The following is a 13,958-nucleotide window of genomic DNA, read 5'->3' on the forward strand; positions in this document are numbered from 1 at the left end:
CATGAGCTCCCAAAAAGGCAGAGAATCGCCTAACTGTATTGTCTCTGTGTTGTTCACTAACCCCAGCTTGGTCCCTTTTTATACTTCTACTGCTCCAAACTGAGACATGGACAACCATAGATGTTCAGCCCCAAAGGCTAGAACCAGGTCTAAACAATCCTGCTTGTCTTGTTTTTCCTAAAAAGGCATTCCTTTTTAGGAATTCTAGCTGTGCAAGAAAAAACATGACAGCCACTTTAACACAGTATGTTTTTAAACAAACAGAGTAAGAATCAATACACTTCTGAAGGGAACACTTGTCTAAGCCAGTTGATCAGATGTGCCTTTGATAAACCCAGAATTTCCCAAAGAAAAGCAACGTTTGGTTCACTGGGGAGGTGGAGAGATAAAAAAGAATTTCAGGCACATACATTTCTGTGATGGTCTCTGGAAGATTTGTGGGGATCTCCGTGAGACCTTTCCCACGACAGTCTACGATATTGTTGCTACAGGTACAGGCGGCAGGGCAGTGCAAAACGCTACAAGAAGGAGCCATAAATGACTGGTGACCTAAAAAAGAAATAAACAGCAATTACATATTTCCTCCTGAATATTATGATTGTGAAACATACAGACTTAGCTCAAGTAACAAAGCATTTCACAGAAATAAATCTCTTTAAATATCTGATCATAAAAGGGTGCTATATTTCTAAAATATATTTTAGGAGGCATGCATTTATATATTCAGGTCAATAAAGCAAATGAGAGAAAGTAAATGAGATTTTAAAAACTGGTCATAAAACTGCTAATTTTTAAAACAATCGTGAGAAAAGCTAAATTCAGTTTCAAAATCAGAATTATATTCACATCTACTCCAATTTCAAAAAAAAAAAAAAAAAACCCAGCAATGCCAGACTTATTTATAATCATTCCTAATGAGCTTAAATAAGGCTTGGTCCTTATCAAATTCATGTGGATTTATTTACTTTGTAATTTCTTTTCAAAAAGAAAACAAAACAGTAATACTTCCATCAGAAGATATTGTTGCTCAAATTAAATAATCATATGCCAATAAATGGGGAGAAAAATTAAATAATCCAGAATTTGATGTCTGATAGGTTCAAAATTACCAATTTCTCTAAAATTATAATAATAATTTGTATAAAGTCATTCTGTTATTGCTAATAAAAATGATTCTTTTTGGGGCTTCAAGTAATTTAAAATTTTAGTATACGTAGCTCCCTTCTTTTATGTATAAAAGATGTGCTTTTATAACTCAATATTTAGAACAATTTTTAAATGAGGCATTAATGGCTGAAAGGTGAACAGACTATCAGCATAGTTGTACTAAATAATTATCCGGAAATGCATGGTTTCTGCAAGACTGTGGGGCCTGCCCTCTCCAACCTGCCGGGAAAAGGTTCTGTTGGTGATGATGCCAGGAAAGGCTGCAAGTCAGCTGCTAATCCTATTCCTCTAAACAAGCTCTTAAATTACAAAAATACCCTGAGTCTAAAAAAGAAATGTGAACTTGCCTTCTTCCTCATCTAGAAAACAGAAAGGAAAAAGTGAAGAAAGAAACAAGTGGTTAGTAACGAACTGTTAGTCACTTCATTACTTCATTTTTAAAAAAAGCAATCAGACATATTGAAAACATTCCATGATATAATAGGAAAATTTTGCTTAGGTTATAAAACATGAAAAAATATGTATGAAAATCTAAGGTAACCATGTAATAGCATCAAGTACTAGTAATGTCTTCCTGCCCTGCCTTTAAAAATCTGTTAACTACTTATCATGCATTATTTGTTTCTTAAAATTTTGTTTGTTGTATTTTAAACCGACACTTCCGAAGCTGACACAGAACCAACCATATATATATAAATAAGATACTATGTATCAATATGGATGTGTGTGTGTGTATGAGTGTGTGTGTGTGTACACGTGTGTGTAATCAAACCATCTCGGTTGAGATCCCTGGACTAAACTATGTAAACTTCAGCAAGGTTATTCTTTTTCACAGCATTTCAATCTCCAAAATACAGAGGTAATATTACATTTCTCAGACAGTTGTTATGAAGGAGGTGAAGTGAGGTAATTATATGTGAAATAGTTAGGTTGGTGCTTATGCACATTAAAAAACTCAGTAAACATTAGCTATTGATTGATATTTCTATTTCTTATTTTTTATTTTTTGAGATGGAGTTTCTCTCTTGTTACCCATGCTGAAGTGTACTGGTGTGATCTTTGCTCACAGCAACCTTCGTCTCTGGGTTCAAGCGATTATCCTACTTAGCCTCCCAAGTAGCTGGGATTACAGGTATGCACCAGCATGCCCTGCTAAGTTTTGTATTTTTAGTAGAGACGGGGTTTAGCCTTGTTGGCCAGGCTGGTCTGGAACTCCTGACCTCAGGTGATCCACCTGCCTCTGCCTCCTAAAGTATTGGGATTACAGCCATGAGTCACCACGCCCAGCCTTATGTCTTATTTTCATTTTCAATTTTGTTACTAAAGTCGGTCATTTAATTGTTTTAAGTAGAACCGAGCCATTAGTATATATGTACGCATGAAAAGCATTTTGTTATTTTGCGACTATGGCTGAGTTGCACTTTGAACACTTTGAATTTCATAGCAGGGATCCAGGATTACCTAATCACTTTTTTTCAGTTGTTAACGTAAACGTAGCTATAAGTTGTTACTTAACATCATTTAACGATTTTCTATATTTCCCCGGAGTGAAAAATGAAAAGTGTTTTATCCTAATTTAGATACAAGTAACCAGTACTTCCCAACCGATACAAGGTCTCAGAACATATTTTCACTGAAAAAGAGGATCTCCATAGAGTGATTAGTGCACAATTGTACATTAGTGAATGACACTGAAACCTTTGGCACATGCAGCCCTCACATTCTGTTACATAACAGCATACAATAAAAACAAAAACATCACTCTTCTTTCTCCCTTACCACTGCAGACAAATTCTCGTTTTTGAACCTCAGCTACATTATGGCCTCTCAGGTGGGAGGGGCCCATACACTGAGTGTACAGACCAACCCGGGGTCTTTGGCGAAGCCAGTCAGAGAGCCAGGCCAGGTGGCAGTCACAAAACAGGTTGTTTGAATGGAGTCGACTACATGAGAAAAAAGAAGTGTAAAGCAAGAAAACAGAAAGTCGTTATTTCATTAATAATAATATCCACCTTCATTTCTTAACAGAGAAGTATCTAGGCAAATTCCAATAAAACTAGTTTTCCTAAAAATTAAACTGATGTACAATCACAGAATCAAGTCTCTCTTCATCTAGTCTGAGCTAAGCAATTTATAGAAGATTGAATATGTCCATACAATTACGTTTTAAATGAACATATTTCACTTATGTTCATTTAAAAGAGGAAAGAGAAAAAAGTAAGTCCAATGCCAATTGCGCCACGGTTCCAACATCCTGAGAGCCAATGGGGGTGGGGTGGGAGAGTGGGGAGACAGGGCGGGGGGCAAGTTAGTAAAAGTTGTAGCTCCTAGTTTGAAATATCAGTAAGTCCCGCCCTTATGAGTCTCTATCGAAACCACTTGCTAAACCTTTTCAGCAGGTCACTTTCATTTTTTGCTGAACAAGACAGAATAAAAATTTAATATAAAACACTTTCACATTGTTATTCTGATTTCCTTCTTTTGTTGTTTAATCACAGAAAAGGGATTAGCTCCTTTGGCTACTGGAAACCTATCCTCAAAGGGCAGGGGCTGAAATTAAAAGTCACAAATGGCTGGGAGTGAAGGAATTAAATGAGTCGCTCTATGTTGGCAGGATCCACACAAGATCATGGATTGCTTCCAAGTGGCAAATAGCACTTCTCCATTAATAAAATATCAGACAAATGTATCCACTAAATTAGGTAAATGACTTCAAACTGGCTTTTATGTTTTCTCAAACTAAAGAAAAGGACATCCAAAGCTATAAATCAAAGCACCATTCCCAGAACCCTCTATGACAGAGTAATACCATTTTAGTCCTTTTAAGCTGATGTGTTCAATTCTAACCCAATAACAGTAATGGATATTAAAACATGGAACTCAGTCCAGAAAGATAATTAGACTATAAAAATGAAAATTTTAAGTAGCAATGATACTACAGAATAATGAGCCAACCAAAGCAAAGGAATTTAAAGTTTAATGGCTGCTTTACATTCTCCTGAGCCTGTAGATAAGAACCACATTGTTTTGCCTCAAAACTAGAAGGCATACCACAGAACAAAAAGCTACATTTTGGGGAAGATGGGTGACCTCTGGCTCGGTTTGCTTGGAAGTTGAAGTTCTGTCCTTTGGAAGCCACAGAGGCACATTCCATATCCTTGTACTCTAAAATTTTCCATCTAAACCACGCACATTACAAAAATTCCAATTAGGTGTGCACACATTTGAAATAAGAAAAGAATGAAAAAATGGAAAAACCTGATGAGTAAGTCAAACTCATGGATTTCTGTAAGAAAATAAGGGACACTGTCAAAAATTCAGATGAATGTTTTCACAGTTTCATTGTCTTTATTTTTGCAAAGATCAAAAACTTGATCAATTTCTTTTTAAAAAATTACCTTAAGTTAATGGAAATTATAGTTTTGAGTGAACTGGGCTGTTAATTGAGTCAGATTAGTCTCAATCTGATAGCCCCAAGAATACAAAATTTAGCTATGTCTTTATACTTGTAGAAGTCCATTATTTTGCTAAATAATATTCCAAGGACATTATAATGATGTGTTATTACATATAGTTAGATTTCGGTAAGAAAAAAATAATTATTAAAATTGGTATTGTCTAATTCATTCAAAAGCTGGTAATTCAAATTTTTATTAAAGAAATTAATATTTTCCAGGGACAAACTATCAGAAAATGAGGAGTATTTTGATAATCTAATCAACATGTTTTTACCTAACTTAAAAACACTTTTTTTTCCCAAGAAGTCTGATGCTTTGGTTTTGTTTCCAATCGTGTCCTACATGTTATATGTAATATATTATTTTAGGTCAAGGTGATTCTGAAATTCAGTTCAAATGAGATTTATCTCTGAAATTCTATAACTTAAAGTCCATCCTGGGCTTTAAGGATTTTAAAGCCTACTCTGGACTTTAAGGACTACTTTTTCCTCAAGAGAAAAGAAATAGCTGTAGTCAATACTTTATTAGAACAAAAATATCTTAATGTTCATCTGCAACCCCAAAAGAGATACTTATATAAATGCTGACACAACCTTAATTATAGAAGCACTAGAGGGTGATGCTATAATTTCACATTATAAGGAATGTTGGAGAACCAGTTTAGCTTTATTAGGTCTGCTTGCAGTACAGTAATAAAATCATAAAGATTTCCCATTTATCATTTCTGACAGCCAATCAAGGAGTCTTCCATTTCTTAATGAAATGTGACCTCCACAATAGCTCAAAGTAAACGTTGTTTTTTTTAACTCCAAAGTTCCATAATGCATATCAGTTAAATCTTTCTAGTTTCCAGAATAATAGCTTATTTCCATAAATATCATATATAGCCTTTTTCAAAGTTGAGTTTTCCTTGTTTATCTCGTAAACTAGTGGTCCCGTCCTTTGCTTACTGAACATGCTATTTAAGAGGAAGCTTCAGTTGATTAATACAACCTTTACTTATATTGTGACTACTTACAAAGTCCTAAGTTTAGGCATATGGTTGAAACTTGCCACAGAAAGTCTAGTAATGTTGTTATTGTTGAGAGTGCTGTAGAATTAAAAAGAAAAGTTAGAATTTTTAGATTCAAAAATTGATTGATCATTTTATATATCAACATAGAGAAAACATCTTGTACTATGCTTATGAAAGACCTGGTAGAGATGGCATAGAGAATGCCCCACTCTAGAGACAAGTTAATAAATAATTTTCATAATTTAACATATTACTGTACATTGAGTTTTGTTCAACATTTACTATAAATTTCTGGCTTCACTCATAGCATCTTTGACTATTTACATTCTACTTTATGTACCTTGTGCATGCATGTCTATTTATGATATTGGTTAAGAAATAAACATGGGATAGTTACAGTTGGAAAATTTGCCCAATTACATTTCCATAGAGAGGCATTATATGTAATTAGTGTCCATGAGTCAATGCATGTATTTGAATTAATATTCTCTTACTGAATTCTCATAGCAGCAATACAAAATCATTTCTTTCAGGCCTTGGAACAGAGTTCTGATAACTATTTTTTATCGTGGACATCAGCCACTGCTGAAACTTGAGTAGAAAGAGCTACATCCATATTTGGTATTTGCATCAGGTGGGGATGAAGTAACATGCTGTGGCACTGTGTTAAAAGATTAATCCATTCTAATGGCTTTTAGTTGCAGTAGCATATATTGGCCTTTGTTTACTGCTGGGTAGCAGCTATCATAGTTTCATGAGGTAGCAGATCCAGGAATGTGCGTGGTGAAGAGAGTTATGGTAAAAATAAATATCATCCTTGTTTGGTCCTAATTTTTCCTCAATGCAACATTGTTAGTTTTATTATTATTATTATTGACTATTACTACTACTATTACTACTACTACTACCACTACTACTCATTCATTCATCAAATATTTCCTGAATGGCAATTATTTTATGGTAACATGGAGTATTATAAAAATAAATCAGCCATAAATCCTGTCCTAAAAATCCTTCAGAAAAATTTGGTTGTGATAAGAAAGTGGTAGAAGTTATCCCAGGGTGTACATGTGAAGTGTGGACATGGAAAGTAATTCTAACACTGGGAGAGACTGAAGGTACACACTAAAGTGGTAACTAAGGAAGGCAAATTCCTCTGAAGGAGGTAGGAGAAAGACAGCATCAGTGGTCCAGGTAGGTGAAGTTGATATTGGACAAGTGTTTGAATTAGGGGTTGCCTACAGAGGCTGGGCAGAGAACAGAAATGAGAGAAGCAGGCCACGTGCAAAAGTATACAATGATTTGCAAGAGAGATGGAAGAAAGCAGACAGTTGGGGAAAGGGAAGGACGTGGCAAGTAGCAATCACAGTCTCTCTTGGGGCAGCTAGCGACTAGCTCCAATGGACTGTTGACCTGCTGTAAGAGAGGGCTGTTAAACAATCAGATTTTTCCAAGGGAATCTAGAAATAAAAAGTTTTAGATCAATCTAATGTTGACATGGTGGCAACTAATTAAAATATTTCAAATAGTCTGCAGACCACTTATGTTTGTACATTCTTGAGGCCACTTTGAGCCAGTTGGTGGCTGCAGTTATCAATGGTGGGATCAGAGGTTCAGGGATTGACAAAAACTTTTCAGTAAAACAGGGCATGTCAGCTAGAGACTGAGATCATGCAGAGACTGTCTTTACTACCTTGTTTTGCAAAGTACTGAATTATATAAGAACTAATCTAAGTGATTTGAATTAAGTGATTAAAAAATAAATCACTTTAAGGGGGACCTACAGAGCACTGAATTTGTTGGTTCAGTTTATCTAAAAGCTTTTAGCATTTTCCTACCTAGAGGTGAAAGAAGTTGTCTTTTTCAAACGCCATTAAATTATATCCTGATGGTTGAATGCAAAGGTTAAACTTCTCAATGGGATTTGCTTTCAAATGACCCCTTTTCCCACCTTCAAAATTTGTGCTTAGTATGGCTAAAATTTTTATAATATATAGCATTCTGAAATATGACTTTGGGAATAAATTGTTTTAAGTACTTCACACAGAGCAAACATGCATTAATTTTGAACTATAGTTTCTTATATCTCCATGCAAAGTAAAACTTCCATTGAATGCCCAAGACTTCACTTATCAATTTGAAGTCTTTTCTCAAACTGTTGGTTCACATGATGCAACTGAAGGAATACATTATCTTCGTATTTTATTCAGTACTGACACTGGAAAGAAGTATTGATACTGATACCCAATGACCAAAAAATATGTGGAACCAACACTATTATTATTATTATTTTCTTTTTGATACGAAGTCTTGCTCTGTCACCAGGCTTGAGTGCCGTAATATCATCTGGGCTCACTGCAACCTTCACCTCCCAGGTTCAAGTGATTCTCCTTCCTCAGCTTCCCCAGTAGCTGGAACTACAGTCACTTGTTACCATCCCCAGCTTATTTTTGCATTTTTAGGAGATACAGGGTTTCACCAAGTTGGCCAGGCTTGTCTCGATCTCTTGACTTTGTGATCCACCTGCCTTGGCCTCCAAAGGTGCTGGGATTACAGGTGTGAGGTACTGCACCCAGTCTATATTTAAAATTAATAATAAATATATGTGTTAAATATGATTACTTGTATATGTTATGGTTATGGTCAACATCTATTCTGAAATAATGGAAACTTCTATGTTGTACTTATTTAGTTGTGAACATTTTCTCCCATGTCTAAATCTATTTCTGCACTCATCTTCAAGATTTTCTTTGTAGTAAGTAAATATTGTAATACAAAAGACATCTTGATGTACAAATATTAGCCTGTATAATCATGGAGCACCTCTCACACTTAAATCTTTATTTAATCATCTTATTCTTTTGCTACCATGCATATCGCTTGGCAGGGAGTTTGGTATTCAGTGGATGTGAATCACTGTGATTCAATGAAATTAAATTATGCCCATTCTAACAAAAAGAGAAACAAACATGTAAAAGCAGCACTTCAAGGGCTATATTTCATTTTTTAGTCCAGTGTCCAAAGAAAGGGAAAATATTGATTTAGATTTATTTTTCAATGTTATTTTGAGATGGTATCTAAATATTAAGACAATAAGCAGTTACAGCTATATCCTACAAATCAGAATCTGACAATAAACTGGTTCTCCGTGAAAATGCAAGTGTCCAACTGCTTCCTTGCTTTCATCTCCCTTGGCTTTTCACTTGACTTCTTGGACCCTAGTCACTCTTTGTACACTTACATATGTCCTAGTTTAACACACTTTCATCAATGATCCAGGGTGATTATCTCATTTTCTCCCATCTAGCTTCAGGATAATCAGACATTCACAAATGTCATATGGAATTAATTTTTTTTTTAATCTAAAACACAGGGAATCTGAGATTTAAGATGATGCATAAGTTAATGTTCCTTCATGATTTCCACATAAGACTGTTCATCCTAAAGAGTCATGAATGGTGAAAATAAGCAAAACAGACAGTCATATTTCTAGAACGCTCTTTAGTGCAAATTCTCTTAAGCAAGCTCCTGACCAAATGTTTATAATAGGTAAACTTTTGTTGGATTTCACAAGTGATTCGGACTTAATAAATTCTTACCTTTTCATTGCCTTGTCCAATTTTGTCTTAAGTTATTTATCAACTGATTTTTCTAGAGGTTGTTTAAAGTATGAGGATTGAAAAAAACAGGATTTAAAATACTGTCTGCTCAACTTCCTAAAATTTTAATATAAAATATTTCAGTCCTTTTAGAAGACATTTACATTGTCTTCTATCATATGCTAGTTTTAATTATTTCTTCAGCAACCAAACTCTGACCAATATATACTGCTTTAAGATGTATATATTAGGGTCCTTAAAAGAGTTTCCAAGATTTTGGATTTCTATTTTAATTCCATGAACCATAAAATGTCACCTTTTGGTGTATTTCTCATTCTAAAGTCACTTTTTAGATATTTTGGTTAATCATGACAATCAAAATGTATCTTCAAAATGCATCTTCATAAATGTACTGCTTCTAAAGACAACGATATTAATTTACAGCAAATAAGCAAATGTTGTTACTATATTTGTGGATAAAAGGTTTCAGTGCCTAGCATAGTGTTTGCTCCACCCTATAAAATATACACAGTAGGTATTTAATACATTTATGTGCATAAATACATATATCAAATAAATACACTGAATTTATTTTAAACCTATTTTAAAGAATTTAAGTTTTCTGAAAACTTAATAACAAGGTACTTTGTGGGATTTAATTCATCCAAGATAATCAGCAAACTGCATAGAATGGTTGGCATCATTCATATTTCTAGTTTGGAACATTAGTTTAATAATACATTTTTGGCTTGATCAGCTCTGTTTGATTAAATAACTCTTGTGGTAGTCTATTTAATGAATTTTAGTGATACTAACTATGGTTTTGCCATGAGGCCGCTACTATAAAATCAGTCTAGTTATTCTGACTCTGAGAATAATTAGAATCAGTTGGTTTACCATCAGTGAGTTGTGTATATTAAAAATGGTTCTGGTATACAATTTAAATAGTGGTCTTAAAGCTAAAATGTGTATAATAAGCACTTTGAATATTTTTCTCATAGAAATTTAGACCATTATTAATAGAAACAAAGGTGGCCTCTCCTGTAGTTAGAGATCAGTCTATATTTTTATATTTCACATTTTATCCCACTCAATACATTCACACATAAATGCCTTTTAAATTAATTAATAACTCAGTACATTACATAGCTGGAAATTCTATTAATTTTCTCACAATTAAAACCAAAACTTTATAAAAATGCTGCTAAAATAAGCCATTCTGGCTGAAAAATTTTTTTTTCAGAATTACATTCCATTCCCAAAATTAGATTTACAAAGTAATGAATACTTTTTGTGTGTGAGGAAGAGGATTTTATGATTTCCTGATAAGTTTTAACAAATTGACTAAAAATTCAAAACACCCTCACATTTAATTCAATTTTAGATTGCTGACTAAATTTTGTCAAGGATGAAAATCTGTGGAGGAATTGTAAGTGTATTTAAAAAGCTACAAATGTGAATTTTGGCTGAAAAAGATTCCAAAAGTGTATAGGCGGCACACAATGCTTTAGTAACTATAATTTTCGTTAAAATTTGTAATTTCATTAAACTTACTTTGCTAAGTCAAAGGTCAACAGAGATTACTTAGTTACCTCTAAACAATTTGTTAGTCATGTCTACCCAGCAAAGAAATAGGGCGGTTGCCAATTATAATTCAAGTCTGCATGTTGTACATTACTAAGTCAGCAGTGAAGACTTGAAAATGGATCTAATGGGTGTCTTATTAACCATAGGAAGCAGATTTCAAAGTATTATTACAAAAATAATGTTAAATCGCCCGGTTAAAAATTTTATTTTTTAATGAGAAACTGTTTCCGTTGCCTAACAACGACAAATTACTCCAAGATATCAGCTACTAAGGTTTGTTTTTTATGTTGTTTTTCCTGTAAAGTTGACTTTATCTCAATATTTAGCAATGACAAATTCTGTGAATCCTACAAAAATATTTTATTTAAGAAGAACATTTGAGTGACCTTAGACAATTCTACCTAAACATACAGATATGGTACGCAAGGTTTTGCACACATGCATTTCGATTCTTCTCTGTGTTCACCATCAGTTATTTAAGCTATCTTTTGAGAGACTATTTTGACAAAAAGGTTTTAAGCTAACAGATAAGCTTTCCACATTAGTCCTGTCCAGACACAAAGCCCCTATTAAAAGAGTAAGAGAAATAAGCAGGACTTACAGCACTTCCAGGTCCCGAAGAGCCCTGAACGCCCCATCTTCAATACAGCTGATCTGGTTGTAATCCAGTTGTCTGTTAAAAAGATTAGAAGAACGTATGTAGAAGGGATGGACAGTAGTCTGGGTAGGTGATGGGAAGTTTCCTGAAGGGTCTATGATACACTGGACACACTCATTGAAGTGCCCTCACAAACACACTCATCTGCTTACGGATGTCATAAGCCATTCTAGCCTCTATGCTGCCACTGAAATCTCTTTTTGTTCTGAACTGTCTGTGCAAATAGCAGCCCTTGGAAAGCTCCAGTAAATAATAACTGCACCTTATATTAAATGCCATAGGAATGCAATTTCATTACATCAAGAAAAGCTATCCATTAAGAGCTTTCAGCGTCATCTTGCTGAAACAATTTCATTAAGGTAAAGGACTGTAAATCACTTAATGTCACATGCACCCCCTCAGTGACCTAACAGAATCCATTTATCAGAGAAGCCCAGCTGCATGTTAATTTCACTATCCTTGGCATGAAAGAGCAAGACTACTTTTAGGTTTTCTTCTTTTAAAAACAGTTTTCCTTCAAGAACTCCAAATAGAGAAAGGGAACTGATATCCCACACAGCTTGCTCTTATTCCCAACCAGAAATACACTTTAGAAAGCTAGAAATTGTTCTATATTAAGTGCCACTATTCCAATAATTCACATTCTTTATCATTATATATAAATCCTCTGAATTGTAAATATAGCATATTTTTGAGGTAAAGAACTTCCAGAATTATATTCCTCTCCAGAAAATAAGTTTTAAGTATAAAAAAGAAAGTAATAACAATTTTGTTTTATTAAAACATGCTAATTTTGGTTTAAACCATTAAGAAACATACACTACAGGCACATCATAAAAACACTACATGTATCCATGGTAAAAAGCCCAAAAGATGTGTCAGCCAATTCTAAATAATGCATACTTAAAATGAATGCATCTTCTTCAATATCTTAAGCACTTATTTGTTAAAATTCATAGTATAAACAAAGAATGCTCCAAACTTGGTTATGTCTACTTTGCCTGCTGCTTGTTCTGGAATTAAAATTTCCTTGTTCATATTGAGCCTTCTGCTTGGTTGAAGTTAACAGTGTGTCTGTACTACACTCTTTTTTTTTTCCAAACAAGCAGTTGTTGTTTAAATATAGTAGCTTGAATCTTAGAGATGTTGTTATTTCAGTAAAAAAGAAAAAAATCATTTTAATGTTAGAAACAAAGTGTTTCATGATCAGGTGAGTTTTCAGCTCTGCAAGCACTGGGCGAGAGAATGTGGATGAACTCAGGAGTAAGATTATGATCGTCATACGAATGTATCCTGTCCTTGTTTCAAGTTCAGCATTCACTGAAAGGGCTAATTTATATTTGGGGTCTGTTCTTAAGGAACTGTTTGAGCATTTTTATAAAATAGTTGTTTCTCCCACAAGACTACTGAATAAAGGTGCAAAGATTTAATCTAGTAATTTTCAAGTTCCTTACTTTAGAAATTTTGTATATAGACAATGTCTCATGAAATATACATCTCAGTTTTAAGAAGGTCTCTAGGGGTACATTCATACAAGAGGAAGGTTTACATAGTGTTGTGCTTCTATGACTGCACCTGACGTCATGCAAATGGTACAACTTAGGGCATGCTACATTAACAAAGGTGCACTTCAAAGAAGATACAAATTTACTGCTTTTATAAACTAAGCTTTTCCTCAAATCATAGCTAACATCCATGCTACTATAATAGCCTAAAGCATTTCTGCTTATTAAGAGGTAATGCAGAAGTATAATTTTATTTCTAAGAAGACATTTAAAGTCTCATGATGTAATATGCTGCTGTGGTTCCAAGAAAACACTTACATTCTTGAGCACTTTTGATTTTTACAGATTAAATTCATTTAACAATTAAGTTAATAGCCTTTTTATTTTAAAGTGTTTTATATATATATATATATATATATATATCTACACTACTATTCTCTAACCTCTTGAACAATTTATCAAAGCCATTTAAATTAGTACAATGGCATGAAGTGTTACCCTTGACACACTACAAAAGAGAAATTGTTTCCAGACAAATTGGCAAAATCTTTTAATGCTATCAAATTTGCCTAATGCAGTCTCCAGGTTAATATGTAAAAGGGTGAGCTGTATGTTTGCCCATATCTTATTATCCTTAGCTGCCAATGTATAAATCAATGCTGACACAGCTTCTTTTAAATCATGCATACAATACACAAAGGGGAACCTCCAGCATGCCAGAAAGCACTCAAGCAAACCTTGTCCTGCAAGAAATGGAAAGCAGACTACTTCCTTTACAGGAGCAGAAGTTGAGATGCTGCTGGAAACTTTGGTAATTTCATTGTTCTTTAACACTGCTCATGGTTTCATGCTTCTTCATATTCTTAACAGAAATCTAAGCCCCTAGTCATGCTAAAACATTAAGAATATTTGGTTTCCACAGGATTAAAGTTTTCCTTAAAAGTTTTCTCAATACTGTTTTGAGTCCAT

General features: G+C 34.0%; 1 protein-coding gene across 5 annotated transcripts in view; it reads right to left on the reverse strand.

Annotated features, from left to right (window-relative positions):
* Positions 1 to 13,958, reverse strand: part of SLIT2 (slit guidance ligand 2) — a 388,661-nt gene that overhangs the window by 143,349 nt on the left and 231,354 nt on the right. For all 5 annotated transcript variants that reach the window (XM_035293962.3, XM_078367432.1, XM_035293960.3 and 2 more), the window contains exons 6-9: positions 11,428 to 11,499; positions 5,644 to 5,715; positions 2,947 to 3,110; positions 411 to 549 (exon numbers count right to left, since the gene is read on the reverse strand). In XM_035293962.3, the coding sequence (XP_035149853.1) occupies positions 411 to 549; positions 2,947 to 3,110; positions 5,644 to 5,715; positions 11,428 to 11,499 (447 nt within the window). The remainder of the gene's footprint in view (positions 1 to 410; positions 550 to 2,946; positions 3,111 to 5,643; positions 5,716 to 11,427; positions 11,500 to 13,958) is intronic.

This window comes from Callithrix jacchus, chromosome 3 (assembly GCF_049354715.1).
Source record: "Callithrix jacchus isolate 240 chromosome 3, calJac240_pri, whole genome shotgun sequence".
In the NCBI taxonomy this organism is placed as follows: domain Eukaryota; kingdom Metazoa; phylum Chordata; class Mammalia; order Primates; family Cebidae; genus Callithrix; species Callithrix jacchus.